Source organism: Ovis aries, chromosome 24, assembly GCF_016772045.2.
Source record: "Ovis aries strain OAR_USU_Benz2616 breed Rambouillet chromosome 24, ARS-UI_Ramb_v3.0, whole genome shotgun sequence".
Lineage (NCBI taxonomy): Eukaryota > Metazoa > Chordata > Mammalia > Artiodactyla > Bovidae > Ovis > Ovis aries.
Window position 1 is genome coordinate 34,006,460 of NC_056077.1, and position 19,049 is coordinate 34,025,508.

The following is a 19,049-nucleotide window of genomic DNA, read 5'->3' on the forward strand; positions in this document are numbered from 1 at the left end:
CAATCTTGCTGAGAGTAGAAACTAAACGAGGTGGTCACTCAGCATCAGACTGTGAACTGAGAAATCTTGGGGAAAGAGGGGGCCTGAGCCTGAGTCTGGATGAGATTCTGGGGGGAAGGCCGGAGGGGTGGGAGCCACAAAGCCTGGAACTCTGGAGGTTTGGGGAGGGGGTGATGCTGCAGACCCCAAGGCAATAAAACTAAGGAGGGAGGTGGTGTCTGGCCTCTAGCAGAGATGTGAGGCGTTCTGGAGGTGAAGGTCCAGAAACAGTCTGCGTCCAGAAGGAGGGATGCTGAGTGGTTGAGTCGAGGGAGGATTGCGTTGGGACGGGGCAGCGGCTCTGGGGAGCGACCTCCGGGAGGGATCGAACGGATGTTGGGAACGCAAGGGAACGAGGTCCCGGGGTCTGTGACCCTTCAGCCCCTTCGGAGCACCTTAAGCGGGATGGGGTGGGAGCCTGGGTGCCAAGAGCCCCAGAGCTGGGCTCTCGGCTGGGACCCACTGGGGCGGGGCAGGCGCGGGGCAGGCGCGGGGCGGGGCCGGGCTGGGGGCTGGGCCGGGGTCCCGGGGGCCGGGGCGGGGCCGGGCTGGCGCTGCGCAGCCGCGGGGCGGCCGCCGCGCATGCGGGGCTCACCGGGCTGCAGCCGGCGCCGCTGCCACTCCCGGGAGCATGAAGGACCGAACCCAGGAGCTCCGCACGGTGAGTCCAGCCCCTGCGCGGCGCCGCTGGCCGCCGGCGCCCAGGGCCCGGTCCGCTTCCCGACCGACTCTGGCGGCCCCTGGGGCGGTCGCCCCTGCGTCCCCGGCCAGGGCGGGAGCGAGCGGTGCCGAGCCGGCGACCCCACCGCACTCTGGGTCCGCCCCTCGGACCCACTGGGGTCACGAGCTCGCGTGAGCTCGGCTGCGATGGCCCGCGGGCTGGCGGCTGGAACCTGGGGTCCTAGATAAACTTTTCGGCCCCCCCCCTTGTTTTCGGAGGGATATTGTGGCATATCGGTGGCGGGACCGAAGCTTGGGCTCCCCGTCGCCCGGCGGAGCAGGTCCCGACCCTTGTCTCCCCGCCGTGCCTCCTCACTGACCCGCCTGAACTCCCTCTGGTTTAGACCGACGGCGGGACCTGTGGGAAGGGAAGGGGCCAGGGGCGGTCCCCTGTCCAGAGCCCGGCTGCGGGGCGCGCTGCAGAACCCGGCCGCTCGGGTGGGGCCGGGCTCCTCGGGCGGGCGCTGTCTCGTGGGACGGCCGCCGCCCCCATCACCTTCCGTCACCTGTAGCTCCCATCACCTGTGGCTCCCCAGCCGGTGCTGATCGGCAGCTGCTGCCCTGCCCGATCCGGGAGGGGTCAGGCCCGCTCTCGTTCCCTCTTCTTGGCTTCCGGGCAGCCGGGAGCCGGCGTTTCCAGACCCTTCCTGGGTTTCCAGATCGGATTCCGGCTTGAACCTATTTTTTTCCACCTGTGTTTCGGAGGCCACTGGGGTGTGGCTTCTGGGGCGTGGTTCCGGTGGGGGGAGCAGAAGGATGCGCAAAGGTTTCGAGTCAGAGCCCGCCCTCTGCCAGCCTAGACAGAGACCCCTGCGCCTGCTCCTTATCATCAAAGCCCCTCTCCCCTGGCCTCTGCCCTTAAAGATGGCAATCTTGGGAGGGGCTACAGGGCCGGGACTGTGCAGAGAAGGAAGTGAAGCCTGCCTGTGAGGAACCCGGACATCAGGGCTCTAAACCAGGTTGAGGCTCCTCTGAGGCCCTGGCTGACCACCCTGCTGACTTCTTGCAGGAGTAAGGGGTGGGGGCAGAGTCTCCCTAGAACCCTTCCCCTGCTACCCAGCTTAGAGCTGGAGACCTGGTCCCCTTATATGGAAAGTCCCAAGTATCCTTTGGGTTTGTGATCCCATGGCTGGTCCTCTCTGCACACAGCTTCCCTGCACTTGTGCCTGGCTCTCCCCCATTGTACCAGTCTTGTCTCCTGGGCAGCCTGGGGCTGGTACCTGTGCCCTCCTGCCTCCATCACCCCCTTGCTCTGGCTGCCAGCCCCCACTCTCCCATTAGACCTGTATTATTCCTGGCTGAGTGCCCAGCACCCCCCGCTCCAGGGTAAACCCCTGGAGGTTTCAAAGGAAGAAGATGGTCCCTCATGTCGAATATGGTGTCTATAAACACTTCCCCCCCAGCTTTGCGGTTGCCCTCAAGTTTCCTGTGCTCGGTTGAATCAGAAGGAGTGTTGTTATCTTGGGGATGAAGGGTGTGTAGTGCATTTCCTGGTGTTTGGGTGCCTGGTGGGTCAGACCAGAGTGTCTGTGGGAACCAGTGCTCAGGGGGAACAGAGCCCTTGACATCTGACGTCTTCTGACTCATCACCTTCATCCCCTTCACTGAAGGGAAAACAGAGGCATGAGAGAGAGATGTGGCTAGCCTGGCAGATCAAGTGGGATGAGGGAAAGGGGCTTTACCTAGGCCTGAAAACAGTCAGACTTAGACGTGGCTGAGACCTAAGGCCTAAGAGACATTGGACTGTAGGAGCTTGAAGCCCGGTCTTTGCTCTGGTGAATCCCTCCCCCACCCCAGCACATATACACGCACACACACTAGCCAGACCCGTCCTTAGGTGATGAGGTCTGGCTTCTCTAAAGTAATCTGAGGCTTCCTCTGCAGATGTTCCCCTACTCCAGGCATTCACTCCCCACGCAGGCTGCCGTACTCGTGGCTGCGTGGCCCTGTCCCTCAGGGGCTGCTAGCACCCTTGAGGATCGGCTGGAAGGAGCCCACACTGAGTGGGGTGCAACCATTAGTCTAGGGAGGGCGGCCGTTCCCACAAGTCTTCCTTTGGGCTGCACAGATTCCCATCTAGGAAGTAGGGATAGAAAAACTGAGAACCCAGCTTCTCAGGGCAAGCGGTCACAGGTCTCCAGACTCCGATTCCATATCTGGGGGAGACCTTCACCCCCAGGAACCAGAATCCCCAAGGAACTGAGAGGCCAGTGCTGGCTGGGCTGGACAGAGGGTGGTGCTTGGGACAGCTGCTTGCACCATCCCCACCCTCCATCCCCCTCCCTCCCCCCTCCTCCTTCCTCACCCCACGCCACCACATTTGGAAGAAGGAAAGCAAGCGAAGGGAGCTTATTTATAAAAGTCACACTTGGGGAAGGAGCTGGCATGTTTCCTCCGCACTGCAGGCCGGGCCCAGCCCTCCAGCCTTCTCCATCCCTCCTCATCTCTCACGGGGGCTGATCCTCTCCTGCAGAGAGAGAAGGAAGGGGTCATCCAGGGCCAGTGTGGGGGCCTGAAAGCGTCCAACAGCCCTCAGAGATCAAAAGGGCAACCTGGAGCCCAAGGAGGGGTGCGGACGTGTGCGACCAGAGGGTATAAAACCAGGGGGACTTCAGGGACAGGTGTCCCCAGGCAGCCCCAGCCTGGCCAGCAGCTACCTCCATCCCCCTGTTCAGAGGTCTCCCCAGTGTTCTTTCCGAGGACTGCTTGGAGCTGACACCCCTCCCTGGGCCCAGAACGGTGTGTATGCGCCTCCTGGGCCATGAGACACAGCGGGGGCCTGTGGCAGGAGCCAGAGCCAGAGAGAGGAGGAAGCGTGGGGCAGAACAGGAACCTTCCTGGAAGAAGAGGACTGGGATCGCCCGGGGGAGGAGCTGGATTTGACTGGGAGGAGGGAGGATGGGCCAATATAAGGGACCCATGTGACAAAAGGGAGAGGGGCTGGCGATGCCTGGGCCTGACACCCAGAGTCCCCGCTTGCTCACCGGGACAGCATGCGGGCCTGAGTGGTGAAGCCCAGTGACCCCTCTGCCGACTGAAGGGACTGAGGGTCTCGGAGCAAGAACAGGCAGGTGGGTGCTTTAACCTTATGCTCATTTGTCTGCATAATGGAGCCTGCCCACTTCGCCCTGCAGAGCAGAAGAAAGGGGGGTGTAAGAATAGGCCCAGGCTAGGGGCCCTTCTTTCCATCACCTCCTTGGGATTTCTTTAAAAAAATTATTAATAATAATGAATTTGGGCACATGTTCATCTGAGGTGCAGATGACGTCCAGGGACTGTCTAGTGCCACTTCCTATTCTACAAAGTGGAAAACTGAGGTCCAGAAAGGGCCAGGAGTTCATCTCAGGTCACACAGCACCTGGAGGGAGGCAGAGCCCAGCCCCTCCCCACACCCTGAAGCTGCTTCCCTGAGTTGTGCTGGGGCCCTGCTACGGGGTAGACTGGCAGAGGTGATCTGGTGGGCGGGTGGGGGCATGGTTTGCAGGGTGGGGAAGAGGAAGGGGTCAGAGAGAGTCCTTTCTTTCTGGAGACCTAGCTCAGTCTCTCGCACACCCCTGACTCAGCTCTGGGCCTCTCTGCTTTAGTGAGATAGGCTTTGATTAGTCATTAAAAAGAAGGGGAAAAAAAAAATAGCCCTCAAGACAGACAACAGCAACTCCTGCTCCAGCAGCAATGAATCAACCGTGCCTGCTGGCCGGCCGCCATCTCCCGGGACAGGCCTGGAGGCTGCCTGGCCTCCGCACCTCTTGGAGGAATCGCACTCTTATTTCCAGGAAGGGATCGTGGAATCCTGGTGCCTCTGCCCAGAGAGACCACCAGGGCTGCACAGTGGGGGCTTCTAGTGGGATCCCCTCCCCTGTCTCAACAGGTCCCTGTGGTGGGGGCAGTGCTCACACGCACCCTGACTTCCTTTCCTGATTGCTCAGGCTGGAGGTGATGAGACCAGAGCCAAGATAGCCAGCTGGCCAGAGAACAGGCCAGGGGTTCCCAATCCTGGGGGGCTTTAAGAAAAAAAAAAAACAACCTCACCAGCGCCACCCCCATAGATTCTCATTTGGTCTGGAAGCTGTTGTGTTTTTTTTTTTTTTTTTTTTTTTTTAACTACCCCCAAGGGACTCTGTTGCTGGTCCAAGGTTGAGAACCCCTGAAAGATACTTAGAAATGTGCATGCATGCTCAGTCATGTCCGACTCTTTGTGACCCCGTGGACTGTAGCCCACCAGGCTCCTCTGTCCATGGGATCGTCCAAGCAAGAATGCTGGAATGGGTTGCCGTTTCCTCCTCCAGGGGATCTTCCCAATCCAGGGATCAAACCCACATCTCCTGCAAGGGGAAGGAAGATTCTTTATCACTGAGCCACCTGGGACGCCACGAATTAAAAACAACAGGATCAAAAAACAAACACCAGAGCCAATTGGATGTTGGTTGGATATGAGAGGAGGAGGAAGAGTGGATGCCCCCCAGTTTCTGGCTTGGGAGACTCTTTAAGAACGGGGGCTCAGGAGGAAGAAGTGGAACTTAGCTCTGGCCAGGTGGTTGGCAAGGTGCCCATGTGATGTCTGGGGGAGTTTGTCGGAAGACAGTTGTACCTCGGAGCTTGTAACTGCCTCACGACTCCAGCTGCCGCCTCTGCACCACAGCCTCTCCGGTCCCCCACTCTAGTCCAGCCGTCTTTCCGGAGCTGTGACTGCCACTTTGAGAGGGTTGGCCGATTCCCAAGGGAGCTGGGGCCCTAATCAATCAGGGCCTTGGCCTAGATGGGGATAAAGTAGGAGGGGGCGACAAAGGCATAAACCATCAGATTCTCACAGACTGGGACAAGGATCAGAACAAATGAAGATCCTTCATTTGAGCCCAAAAGCCAACCAAGTACACAGGGAGGGGAAGGGCTTCTTCCTTGGCAGGAAGAACTGTGTGACGACTTCTGTGGTCTCTGGCTGCATTAACAGAGGTCGACTTTGTAGGAAGAGGGAGGTGGTGGGTCAGAGCTTTGGCCCTGCTCCGACCACAGTCAGCAGCAGATTCAGTTTCCATCTTGTCCTGCTGGAGAAGACAGAGAGTAAGTGGAACAGATCTGGGGCGGGGGCTTCGACTTAAGGCCTCCGGGAAGGATCTAAAGCGGAGGGAACTTGGTCAACTTGAGAAGGAAAAACCAGGGAGGATGCAGATGCCGCCCTCAGATCTCTGGCCCTCCGATTTCTGGCAGGGCCAGCCCAGGGAGAGGGCACCAACAGGTTCTCTATGGCCTGGGGCCAACTTGTAGGAAAGGGAAGGGCTTTCTAACAGTTGGGGCTGCCCTAGATAGACAGAAGAGCCTGGGGGAGCTAGTGAGCTCTCCACCACTGGAGGTGTGAAAGCTGAGACTAGAAGCTGTGCCCAGGGTGACTTTTCAGGTCTCCCAGGGCTTAAGAGTCTGTTGCAGTGGCTCCAGTAGGGATGTGAATAGGGTGTGGGGAATGAGAGGAGCGAGGTCCCATCCTTGGGGAGATGAGGAAGGCTTCCGAAAGAGCTGCCATCTGATGAAGAAGGGAATGTCGGTTTCACAGAATCAGCACTGCAGGCAGGGGGAAGCCGCCTGGGGTCTGCAGGGAGGACAGTGGGCAGATTCTAGGGGCGGGAGATGATTATAGGTGGGGCGTGCTGGGATCAGATTTCAGACTGGAGCAATGAGATGAAGTGGGGGTGGGTGGAGGGGTGAGAGTGAAAAGAGCCTGAGGAGGAAGTTGTAGCATTTGGAAGGGATGCCCCGGGAGCATCCAGTCCCAGAGCCTCGGTCGGTTGACACAGGCTGTGAGGTCAGGCCCTCGTGTATGTGTGCGTGTGTGTGTTCTCAGTTGTGTCCGACTCTTTGCCACCCCATGGACTGTAGCCTGCAGGTTCCTCTATCTATGGGATTTTCCAGGCAAGAACACTGGCATGGGCTGCCATTTCCTCCTCCAGGGGATCTTCCCGACCCAGGGATCGAACCTCCGGTCTCCCATGCCTCCTGCATTGGCAAGCAGGTTCTTTACCGCTAGTGCCACCTAATTGATGGAGATCGTGGAGGAGGACGTGGCATCTCCCTGCCACCCTTCTGTTGGAGACTCCCCGAGTCCAGCCTCTGTGCACGGAGGCCATGCAGGGAGCAGGTCAGAGCTGGCTGGATGCCTGGAGAAGACAAGTCCATTTTGCAGGTGGGCAAGCTGAAGCCCAGAGAGGGGCACCAGCCCTGGGGCCCCTGCCGTGACTCTCGTGTCTGGTGACTCAGAGATGAGTCTCATCTCTGGTGACTTGTCTTGGGCTCCAGCTGGTCATTACTCCCAGAGGGAATGGAGCTGGAAAATTCTCCTTCCACCTCTTTCCGCTCACCCCTATCCTCTGGGTACCGGAAGGACAGAGAGGCCAGGATGCTGAATGGCAGGAGCTCCCGGGGACACCTCCCAAGCTGGCCAGCTGCCGTGGAGGGGGCCCTGGGTGCCCCCACCGCACCCTGCCTCGGTTTCCCTAGGGAGTGCTCCTCCTCCAGCTCGGGCTCCTAGATTCTCTGTGGCTAAGGGTGGGCTTTGTGGGGGGTGGGGACCACCTGGTGGCAGCCACAGGCACTTGTGGGAACGAAGACTTAATTTAGCTGCTGGGGGAGGAGGTGTGATCTGTTGATGAGAGGGGCCGCCTCCATAAAGCTCCCAACTGGCCCCTTCTCTTGGTTGGCCCCACTTGGGTGGGGTGGTGGGACCCCGAGAGCCCCAGTCCTTTGCAGAACGTGCTGCGGTTCCCCATCACTCCTGGGCCTGCCCTCCCCCAGCACAACATCGCTGTCCCCATTTCATAGAAGAGCAGACAGACCCCGAGGGAAGTCCCTCAGCCCATCAGTGTCTGTCTGGGCACAGAACCCGGCCCCTTTGGAGCTGGCGGGGACCCAGAACCCCCTCCCCTCTCCCTCTGCCTGCCTGCATCCTCACAAGAGAGCATTAAGCCGAGGACCAGTGCCTCCTCCCCATGGGGCACTGAGGATAAAGGGGCAGGACCCAGCCTGAGAACCCCAGGTGCCCGTCCTACCCTGAGTAGCCTGGCCTTGGCTGTGAGGGGCCTTGGCCTTGCCCGCAGAGCGGGCTGACCCTGGCTAACTCCAGGTGTGAGACGGTCAGTAATGAGCATGGCTGGCATGCTGGGAAGTCAGAGATGTAATTACCTCCAACCCTGTGAAGGGCTGGCTTTTGTGTGGCGGCTCCTGGGGCTGAGGGGCAGAGCTGACACCTGCGGCTGAGACCCAAGGCAGGCCCCGAGCCAAGTGACAATATGACTGGCCTCTGGTGCCTGCCAGACCCAACTCTGTGCCTGGAAGGAAAGAGAATCAAGGTCAATGCCAAGACTAACAGGGAGAGGGACTTCCTGATAGTCCAGTGGCTGAGACTCCATGCTCCCAATGCAGGGGACCTGGGTTCCATCCCTGCTCAGGTTTCTAGATCCTACATGCCGCAACTAAAAATCCCTCATGTTGCAATGAAGATCGAAGGTCCCATGTGCCACAACGAAGACCCAGCACAACGAAATAGATGAATAAATATTTTTTAAAAAAAAGACTAACGAGAGGTCTCCAGGCAGTCTGAGTGAGCAGGCCTGGAGGTTCCCAGAGCTCTCCATGGGCAGTAGCTGTCCGACCAGCTTGGGTGCTCTGGGCATGACTTGTGTCTGAGCCATTCTACTTTTTAGCAGGGAGGTGTTGGTGGTGCCTAGGCCTAGGGGCTTCTCTGGTGGCTCGATTGGTCAAAGACTGCTTGCAATATGGGAGACTCAGGTTCGATCCCTGGGTCAGGAAGATCCTTTGCAGAAGTGAATGGCAACCCACTCCAATATTCTTGCCTGGAGAATTCCATGGACAGAAGCCTGGTGGGCTGCAGTCCATGGGGTCACAAAGAGTCAGACAGGACTGAACAACCCCAGGGATGTTGCAGGTCTCACTGGGGCGAGGAGCTGAGGGCACACCCAGGCCTTGTCCCTGCCAAGGGGACGGACAAGGATGGCTGGGCCTCAGAGCTCCAACCGAAGAGCCTACTGTAGAGGGATCCTGGGCAGCTTGGGGTCCCAGGTCCCACGGGACCTAGTGGTCCTAACTCAGGGGCTTGTGTGTCCACCCCCCTGCAGGCCAAGGACAGCGACGATGATGACGATGTCACTGTCACTGTGGACCGAGACCGCTTCATGGATGAATTCTTCGAGCAGGTGGGAGCCGCACCCCCGCCTCTCCCCAAACACCAGCAGACCTGGGGCGGCCACATCTCCCCTCTCAGCCAGCCCGGGGCTCTTACATACCCGCACCTGAGCTCAGCAGCCCACGGGCACCAAGTAGTGAGCCCATTTTGAGGGTAAATAGACTGAGGCTCAGCGGGGAGCAAAAGTGGGGATTGCCCACTCCTTCCCACCCCCAACCCAATCTAGAAGAATCCTTGGATCAGCACTGCCCACCCCTTCACCACATACACACACCTGAACCTTGCCCAGCCTGGCCCTGACCTCCTCTGGCCCTACTCTGGGCCCCAGAAGGCACCTCCCTGGATTACCGCCCCCAGAGCACCTGACCTTGGCCCACAGGTGGAGGAGATCCGCGGCTTCATTGACAAGATCTCAGAGAACGTGGAGGAGGTGAAGCGGAAACACAGCGCCATCCTGGCCTCCCCCAACCCTGACGAGAGTGAGTGTGTGGGTGTGCGGGGTTGGGGGCGCCCCCAGGCCTCCAGAAAGGCGCTGCAGTCAGGGAAGGAACACCCTGCCTTGCTGGCTGGCTGAGGGGCCTAGCCAGGTTGGGGAGGGTCAGGAAACACAGGCTCTCCCAGGCCTGGGTTGAGGGGCGGTTCGCTGCCCTTAATCACGGTGGATGCCTGGTGGGAGGGGCGGAGCCAGGTGGCTGGCCCGCCTTCTCCAGGTAACTTGGCTGCTTTCTAAGACAGCCCTGGATTCTGGGAGGGAGGGATGGAGGGAGGAGCTGCCTGTGATCAATAGGAGGCGTCCCAGCCCAGCCCCTCCCTTTCCATCGCCTCCCGGGGGTGGGGGGCGGGGGGAGCAGATGGCTGCTCTGAGGCATCAGCGCTGTGGGAGGGCAAGCCGGCCAAGCAGGCAGTTTCCGGAAAAAGCTGGCGGCCCTGGCACTGGGCCATTGGTGCCTCGGAGCCGGGCATTCTCAGGGCTCCAGGAAGTCACCTCTCTCTCCCTCTGCACAGGGAACATGTGTGCATCTGCTTTACTCTGTCCCCAGGCAGGTCCCCCTGACCTGTGGAGGCATTGATTACTACTACACTAATCATGGGCCAGGCTGACAGCATGCTGGCCTGGGATCCCCTCCCCTAGAGGGGCTTCACCTTCAGCCCTGGGAGGCAGTGATGGGCCAAGGCTCAGGCCAGCCGCCTGGACTCATCAGATTGGGTGTGTTTTCCGCCTGCCTGTTCTCGAAGCTTGCTCACCTCCCCTCTCCCTTCTCCATCTCCTTTGGAAGGCTCCAGCCCTTGGGGCCCCAGGACAGAGCACGAGGCAGGGTCCAGCTGCTGCCCAGGTGTTCAGGAGGAAGGGCCTAGGGCCCATAGCCCCCCACCCAGGCACCCAAGGCTTGATTCCATTCTCAGTTCCAGCATTGCCTCTCTATCCATGGCCTCTCAACCCCAGGCCCACAGGCATCCTCAAGCACCCAGAATAAATCTCTCTACTGCCCCACAGTGTGTTTGGACCTGAGCCCAGTGCCACACCAACCAAGCCCAGCACCAGGCCCTTGGAAGGCAGAATGAGTCAGCTGGGAGCCAGGGAGACTGAACCAGGAAGGGTTGGAGAGGAGACAGGGACCCCCCCAGAGCAGGGCATCCCTCCGATGCGGTCCTCAGGTCGTCCTGGCTGCCCTCCCGCCCCACCTAGAGGTGTGTCAGGGACAGTGTCATGTGACATGGTTTGTCTGCAAGCCCACATGTATCTGGGTCAGCGCATGTCCCTGGTGGGTCACTCCTGGTGAGGCTCAGGAGGGGGGCTGACTGTAGGGTGAGACTGTAAAGAGCTGGATTTGGCCTCTCACCTGCCGGAGGAAGATGGAGCAGGTGGGAGGAGGGGGAGGGAGGGGTAGGATGGGGAGATAGAGTTGCCCTGCTCCCCAGCCTTAGCTGTGTTGTGTTGCCTTCGTCAGATATCAGCAGTGACCACTTCAGAATTTGCCACCTGTGAGCTGAGCAGTCAGGACCTGGCACTTTCCAAGCGGGGAGGGGCTCCCCATGGAGGGTTCTGGGGCAGAGGCGGAGTAGGGTCAGGGAGGCATCACAAGGAAAGTTAGCAGGAAGTGGGGGGCTTTCCCGGGCCAAGGCTTGCTCTGCCTTCTCTAGGGACTGCCATCCGGGCTGGGCTATTTTGGGTCTGAGCAAAAGAGGCTGAGACGTCAGAGCAGCTGGTAACCGAGTTTTCCTTTGTTCCTGCGAATAAGGCGCACGCACCCCCACTTCTGGAAGCCCCCACTCCCCCTCACTCACATGCCACTTGGGAAGTGCCCTGCCCACACTTAATTGGCCACTGTCAATGTCCCTCTTGAGAAGCCCCAGCCCCAGAAGCAAGCACAGGGTGGTTGTGAAAGGTTGAATTCAGGCATTCAGTCCTGGTTCCTCTAAGGGGTAGAATCCTGGGGGGGGTGTGCCTGAGGCTGAGCTCCACCCAGCGCCCCAGAGGGAAGCAGCCTTCTTGCCCCACTTTGCCAGTGAACCCCTCCCAGGGAACAGGGCAAGCTGGGCACTCCCATGGCCTCTGCCAGGTTTAGGGAGATGGTACCAGTTGGAACAAGGGCCAGAAACTATGCCACTGCCCTCCCCCAGCTCCACCGTCTCTTAGGCCCAGCCGCATGGCACCTCCAGAGCTGACCGTACCCCAGGAGCCCCCTCTCTTCAGCACTTCTCTCAGCTCCCACCCAGGCCAGGTGCCACCCACCTACTGGGCCCTCAGCAGTTGGCCTTTGCTGAGCTCAGACCTGGGGAGCAGGGCTTTGTGAGTAGAACAGTGTCTGCCCTGCCCAGGGTGCTCGATGGGTCTGGCTCCTGCCTCCTTGGCCCTTGGCCCGTCAGCCCTTCAGCTGGGTGCTTAGCGCCCTGAGCCACCAGGTGGCACTAGGTAAGCCCACTCCCCCTACCCTCGACTCCAGCAAGTATCAACTAAATGTTCCCCAGTGCCAACTCCAGCATCGCCAGCTGCTCCACAATTATTTCTGCCTTAAATTTAGACCCATCTGTTATCTACAGGGGGTGGTGGGGGGAGCCAGCGAAGGAGGAAGGGAGGCTCCTTGGAAGACAACACGAGAAGGGGTGAGGCTGCAGCTGGTGTGGGCCAGCCTGGGATTGGAGGGGTAGGCAGGGCCTTAGCCAGGGGACAAGAAGACGCAGGGTCTGCCCAGAGCCCCTCAGGCCTCCGTGGGGGAGCCCAGGGTGTCTACCCACACCCCTTCTACCTTCCTAGAGACAAAGGAGGAGCTGGAGGAACTCATGTCCGACATAAAGAAGACTGCAAACAAAGTCCGCTCCAAGTTAAAGAGTGAGTCTGGGCTCCAGGCCTCGTCTGGGGTGTGGGGGGCACTCTGGGCCTGCTTCCCCCACACTGCCCAGGGGGTTTCCCTGACTCAGAGGGGTACACTGGGTCTTCCTTGCTGTCCTTGTGAGGGTACCACCACGTGCCATTCACTCAGCAGCTACCTGGCGAGGCCTGTTTGTGCCAGGCACTGGGCTGGGCCTCAGGATGTGGCTTCTCTAGGGAGTGTTCCGCTCTGGACACTGTCCCCCACTTAGGCTAAAGAGGCTTAGAGGAGTGGCTGGTACTGCCTGGTCCCACGCAGGAGCCCCCCTGCACTCCTGGGAGCACAGGCATACATGCCCCCCGAATGCCGGGTCACGTCTGTGCCCTGTGGTTGCGGCCACCTGCCCCACCCCCATGACATGCCCCGCCCCTTGTTCCCTACGTAACCTTCGTAATCAGAACGGGGTGGGCCTGCCCCAGCAGGCTTAGCACATAGTAGATGCTCACACTCACACACTTACAGCTTAGTGTGTGCCTGGGGCCTCACAGGTGAGTGTACATGCACACACCCACACGTCTTGCCTGGAATAACCTTTGCCGGCCCCTCCTGCATCAGCGCGTGGCGCGGCCCCTTCCTCTGCTTCCTGTGTGACCCCACTCAACAGACAACACGAGTCCCTCCAGGGGAGGTTCCGAGCCCGATCCCGGGTGTGTGGGCCGCGAGGCAGCGGCGAACGGGGCAGGTTAGCAGCAGCCGGCTGTTCCCTAGGCATCGAGCAGAGCATCGAGCAGGAGGAAGGCCTGAACCGCTCCTCCGCAGACCTGAGGATCCGAAAGACACAGGTGTGGGCGGGGTCTCCGGGGCGTGTAGCCGGGCGCCTGAGGCTCTGGGGCCCCGGTGGGCTGGGCCTGACACCTGTACCCCCGTCTCGGGCCCCCAGCACTCCACGCTGTCCCGGAAGTTCGTGGAGGTGATGTCCGAGTACAACGCCACGCAGTCTGACTACCGCGAGCGCTGCAAGGGCCGCATCCAGAGGCAGCTGGAAATCAGTAAGCTGAAGGGGCGGGGAGGGGCGGGGCCAGACTGCCGCGGACCCCTCGGCGGAAGGGCCTGGCTCAGTTTGACCCCTGCTTGCAGCCGGCCGGACCACGACCAGCGAGGAGCTGGAGGACATGCTGGAGAGTGGGAACCCCGCCATCTTTGCCTCCGGGGTGAGTGTGGACCCCTCCCACCGGAGTCCCGGGTGTGTGTGCAAAGTGCTGTATGTCTGGGCAGTGTTTGGACACCGTCAACCATGAGGCAGGTTTTAGAGAAGAGAAGGCTGAGTCCAGGAGAGGGCAGGGGACAGGCAGAGGTCCCACGTTAGTGGCAAAGGTGGAAGTAAGACCCGTCTCCTGGTTCCTCCCAGTCGGCTTCTTGTGCCCCGTGCTCACTTGCCACCAGCCAGGGGCTCCCTCCACCATCCTGAGGATCCTTCCCCCCCGGGAGGACACGGTGCCCTCGGCCTCTCTACATTCAAGTGAAGCTCCATGTGCTGCCAAGCAGGGGAGCGTCCTGAAGGAGGTGGCACATCGGTAGGGGATGCAGTGTGGGCATGTGACTCTAGGAGGAGGGGTCAGCTACGTTCAGTGTGGGAGGAAGAACAGGAGGAGAGGTTTCAGGAGAAAGGCCATTCCCATTTTGGGCTCCTACAGCACCGGTGGTGAGAACTACCACTCAGCTGTTAACGGTGTGCAGACGCAGGTGGGGACTGTTACTAGCCCTACGTTACAGGAAGGAATCTACTGGTAGGAAATCAGGTCTCAGAGAAATTCGGTAACAGCTAGTAAGAGCCTGTGTTTTGCTGGTGGCTCAGTGGTAAAGAATCTGCCTGCCAGTGCAGGAGACTTGGGTTCTATCCCTGGGTCGAGAACATCCCCCTGGAGGAGGACATGGCCCCCCACTCCAATATTCTTGCCTGGGAAATCCCATGGACAGAGGAACCTGGTGGGCTACAGTCCATGGGGTCACAAAAGACTCAGACACGACTTAGTGACTAACCAACAACAATGGTGGGAGCCTAACAGAACGTGAGGGGAGGGCTGTGGCTAAGGACAAAGCCTCCAGCAGGTCCTGCTTCCAGAATATTCTGCTCAGGCCTCTGCCCTTGGCCTCTTGCTGTCCTGGCCCCCACCCCTCCCGCTTCGATGTGTCCCCGGGTCCCAGCCCACGGCTCGTACTCCCTAGATCATCATGGACTCCAGCATCTCGAAGCAGGCCCTGAGTGAGATTGAGACACGCCACAGCGAGATCATCAAGCTGGAGAACAGCATCCGGGAGCTGCATGACATGTTCATGGACATGGCCATGCTCGTGGAGAGCCAGGTGGGTGCCCGGGCCCCCCCTGCCACCCCACCCCCAGCAGCATCCAGGGCTGCACTAACCCTCCCCTTTCCGCCCGCCACGCTGCCCTGCCTGGGAGGGACCCAGTCTTCAGGTAACTCACTGTGTGCGGTTGAAACTGCCCACCTGAAGGATCCTCTCTGCATGGCTCTGCTTGGCTCTCCAGGACCCCAGGCCCTGCATGGCCCTGCCCACCTTCACTCGGCCTTGTCCTGTCTCATTCACCAGCTGTTTGTCATGTCACGTGGAAGGGCATTTTTCTAGGAGCCAGAGGAATAGCAATGAGCAAGACCACTGAGGGCCTGCTTCCCAGAGCGGATGTCTGTTGGGCGATAGGGCAGCATCAGTTAACGACAAATGGCGTGGTCCCCACCAGTGCCAGGTGTTAGAGGGGGTAGCCTGACAGCAGTGGTTCTCAGCCTTGAAAGTGATCAAGAGCCACGCTCACAGGCCTTGTTCTACCTTTCCCTGGGCTGGCCCCCATGCCCAGAGATTCGCAGGTGGGGGTTTGTTGCTCAGTCGTGTCCAACTCTTTGCGACTCCGTGGACTGCAGCACACCAGGCTCCCCTGTCCTTCAGCATCTCCCAGAGTTTGCTCAAATTCACGTCCCTTGAGTCAGTGATGCCATCCAACTATCTCATCCTCTGTCACCCCTTTCTCCTCCTGCCTTCAATTTTTTCCAGCATCAGGGTCTTCTCCAGTGAGTCAGCTCTTTGCATCAGGTGGCCAGAGTGCTGGAGCTTCAGCTTCAGCATCAGTCCTTCCATTGAATATTCAGGGTTGATTTCCTTTAGGATTGACTTGGGGGTAGGGATTCATACATTTATATGTCTTTAAAGTTCAAGGTTGATCCCGATGCTACTAGTCCCTGGGCCACGCTTGCAGTGACCACTTTGGATGGGGTGGTCAGGGAAGGCCCTCTCTGAGGAGGTGGCATTTGAACTCCAAAGACTCCCCAGGGGAAGAGCAAAGAGCTGGCCCAGGTAGAGGGGCTAGAAACACCACAGTCCTGATCAGGACCAGCAAAAGCCTGACCCTGAAAAGCAGGAAGGCATTCCGGGCGGTTAGAGCCCAGGGAGAGTTGGAGATGATGGAGACAGGGGTGGGAGGGGGGTCTTGGCAGGCGGTGCTGGGCCCTGGAGCCCCTTCTAGTTGGAGGATCTTAGTGTGGGTGGGACATGGTCCATGTGGGGAAGCAGGGAGACCTTAGGAAGCTGCTGCCGCCACTGGGGTGAGAGGTGCTGAGGCCACCAGTGGGGGCCGTGGAGTTGGAGAGAGCAGTCAGTTACCAGGCCCACGAGGGCTGTGGGACTGGGCGGGGGCATCAAACGCTGTCAGGACTGGACGGAACCATCATGCCTGTGGAGGGCTCACCATGGCTGGACTCCCGCCCACCGCCACTCTCGCCCCCGCCTTGCTCTGCCTGGCGCTGTCCTTTCGGCCCTGGGGTCAGAGCCTCAGACGAGCATCCTCTGCATGGTCCCCTCCCCCTTGGCTGAGGCTGCATGGCCAGTTCCTGCCCCTGGGTGGCTGGATTTTGGGGAGCTGCTTGGGGTGCCTGGACCCCCCTCCTCCTCACCTTCCCCTTTTCTCTAACCCCAGGCACTGCTTTCCCAAAATCCTGCCTCGGGCCCCCTCACTGCCCAGAGGGGGGCCCTCTGGAGCTGGGGTGCCCCTGGCCCTGCAGGGGGAGATGATTGACAGGATTGAGTACAACGTGGAACATTCAGTGGACTACGTGGAGAGGGCCGTGTCTGACACCAAAAAGGCTGTCAAGTACCAGAGCAAGGCTCGCCGGGTGAGTAGTCCCATCCTGCCAGAGCCCACATGCTCATGTACCCATAGAGTCCCCCGCCCCCAAGCATCACAAGTCCCTCCCCGTTTTGCCTTCCCTCGGCCCTCTACTCCGACCAGAGCCTCCATCTGGCTCTCCCAGACCTTCGTTGTTGTTGTCTAGTTGCTAAGTCATGTCCAACTCTGTGACCCCGTGGACTTGCAGCTCACCAGGCTCCTCTGTCCATGGGATTTCTCAGGCAAGAATACTGGAGTCCCAGACCTTCAGCGCCCCATTAAAATCCCACCCAGACATATTCCAGGCCATCACTTTCTCTCTCATCCAGTCCCCCAGACTCTCCAACCCTCAGCCCTGACCAGAGCCCGCTCCCTAGCGGCCCCCCACCCCTCAAAGCTCTGCCTGGAGGAGGCTCAGCCTCCCTCCCGGCACCCCCTTCCGCGCTCTCTGAGGCCTCTCCGTGCCTCCCTGTGCAGAAGAAGATCATGATCGTCATCTGTTGTGTGATCCTGGGCATCGTGATCGCCTCCACCTTCGGGGGTATCTTTGGATAGAAACCACCCCGCCTGCCACTCCTCTCTGGACGGTCCACCCCCAGGAGACCCCTGGCTGCTGCCCCGCCTCTGGCTCAGGGCTCTCTCCCCGCCACCCCAGACTGCTCCTTCTCTGCCACAGGGCCCCCCGCTCCCACCCCGCCCTGAGCCGTCGTGTGCATGATCTTTGTGACAGTGTGCGTCTGTACCGAAGAGGCAGAGGGGGCCCAGGCTGGGAAAGAGCCAGCCGGGTGGGGACGGGCCAGCAAGGGACAGACTCGAACCCAAGCCCCTCCGCTTCGAGGAGGGCTGCCCCGGGGCAGTTAGCCATGCTCCTGTCCCCCAACCTTCAGCAGTTCCACTCTTTCCCGGGGTCTGCCCTCTCCTGGATCAAGGCTCTCTCTGGACCCCACCCTTGCCTCTTCCTGACCAGCCTGCCTGCCCCGTCCTGTGTCCTCTCCAGCTGTCCCCCTGAATGGGCACCCCTCTCTGCGGGCTGGGGACCAGCTGGCCACATGGTGCTGCTTTTTGGTTTAGGGGAGGGGTGGCCCTAAGAGACAGCCCAGCTCTAAGCCTCTAACAGCCGATCACTGCCAGGGGCCATGGCTGGATGGCTTCTGGCCGAGTCAAGACCCGGCTTCCTTCCCTACCTGGGGTCAGAGTCCCAACAGGTCTTGGGCTGCCTCGGCCTCCTTCCTTCCCTAGTTCCTCCAGCCCCCGGAGCAACCCCTTAGGGCTATACCTGACCCCAGGGAACATTCTGGAAGAGGCTGACCAGGGGCCTGATCTCCTGCCCTTGGAGTGAGGGCAGCAGGGCAGGCCCTAGTCGGGCCTCTGCACTGGCGCAGCCCACGCCCGGGCCATCAGCTCTCCCCGGGTTGGGTCCTCAAGCCATTGTGTGTTGCACGTGTGGGACAGTGGTCCCAGCTCTCCTGTGCTCGAGAAGTCAGTGTCACTTCAGGCCTGCAATCTTGTCCCACCCTTGCTGCCCGCCCCCCATCCCCACCACGTGGGTGTTGGCTGTCTCGGATGCAGTATTCAGCCAGGGAGGGGGCACCTCCCTCCTCCCCACCGGCTCGGGACTTCTCAAGTCTGAAACGCGCTCCTCGCCCAGGAGCCCTCTTCCTCATCGACAGGCAAGGAGTGTGCATGCGTGCGCACGCAGTGAGGGACGGGCCAGGCCTGTGCCCCACCCGCCCTCCGCTTCGCTCCTGCCTAGTGACTGTGACCACTGTCCGTGTTGCCTTCTTGAACAGCGACTCCCCACCCCACCCCTCACCAAAGGTCTTGGTACAACCAGCTGCCCATTTTGTGAAGTTTTTATGTAGAATAAACATTTGTATCTGTACCACGCCTCTGCTCCAGATTTCTTACTGTCACGGCCTTAGATCTTGGGGGTGAACGTGAGTGGCACCACGGGGCTCAGGAGGCCAAGGATCCCAGCTGCCTCCCTCCGCCTGCAACCTCCAGGCCTTCTCTCCGGGCCCCCCAGCAGCTTGAACCTCTCAGCTCCAGCCTGATGCGTTCTGTACCGTGGGCCCAGACTGACCCCCTCTTCACGCTTTCCCAGAAATCACAAACCACCACTGCATCCCCTGCTCAGCCCACTACAGTCCCCACCCAATCCCATAGCAGAACCCGCCCTCTGACCACCAGTGACTGGCGAGAAGACAGACCGCAAGAGCCCAGTGCTGGGCCAGTCTGCATCTGAGGCAGTAGCTCAGGGTCAAAGGTCAGCCCAGGCCACTGGACCGGATGCCACCTCCGGACCACAGGGAAACCATGACTGGGCAGTGGCCTCAGACCCAGGGTACCATGGATACATGTCCTTGCTGCCCTTGCTTCCCAACTTTGCCTGATGTAAAACAGAATAGTCTTAACCAAAGTTAACACAGAAGCATTCTTAAGGATTGATGTTTTTGCACTGTGGTGTTGGAGAACTCTTGAGTCCCTTGGACTGCAAGGAGATCCAATCAGTCCATTCTAAAGGAGATCAGTCCTGGGTGTTCACTGGAAGGACTGATGCTGAAGCTGAAACTCCTGTACTTTGGCCACCTCATGCGAACAGTTGACTCATTGGAAA

The 19,049-nt window shown here is 60.0% G+C and overlaps 1 protein-coding gene and 1 long non-coding RNA gene across 5 annotated transcripts; one reads left to right on the forward strand and one right to left on the reverse strand.

Moving 5' to 3' along the window:
• The first annotated feature begins 642 nt into the window (after positions 1–642).
• Positions 643–18,314, forward strand: STX1A (syntaxin 1A). 2 transcript variants are annotated; one of them, XM_027961311.2, is made up of 10 exons: positions 643–700; positions 8,880–8,957; positions 9,327–9,426; positions 12,204–12,278; positions 13,027–13,100; positions 13,199–13,307; positions 13,396–13,469; positions 14,485–14,622; positions 16,329–16,439; positions 16,910–18,314. In XM_027961311.2, the coding sequence occupies exons 1-10, from the start codon at positions 671–673 to the stop codon at positions 16,985–16,987; spliced, it is 867 nt and encodes a 288-aa protein (XP_027817112.1). In that variant the 5' UTR covers positions 643–670; the 3' UTR covers positions 16,988–18,314. The 2 variants fall into 2 exon arrangements, with proteins under 2 accessions (XP_027817112.1, XP_027817113.1); XM_027961312.2 differs by lacking the exon at positions 16,910–18,314 and having other exon boundaries at positions 16,244–16,439.
• On the reverse strand, positions 3,094–9,615 carry LOC132658575 (uncharacterized). 3 transcript variants are annotated; one of them, XR_009598395.1, is made up of 6 exons: positions 9,315–9,615; positions 7,927–8,072; positions 5,348–6,905; positions 4,979–5,081; positions 3,744–3,887; positions 3,094–3,226 (listed from the first exon to the last, which is right to left on the reverse strand). It is a non-coding gene; the product is annotated as an uncharacterized LOC132658575 (long non-coding RNA). The 3 variants fall into 3 exon arrangements; XR_009598393.1 differs by having other exon boundaries at positions 5,348–8,072; XR_009598394.1 differs by lacking the exon at positions 3,744–3,887 and having other exon boundaries at positions 5,348–8,072.
• Positions 18,315–19,049: the final 735 nt, after the last annotated feature.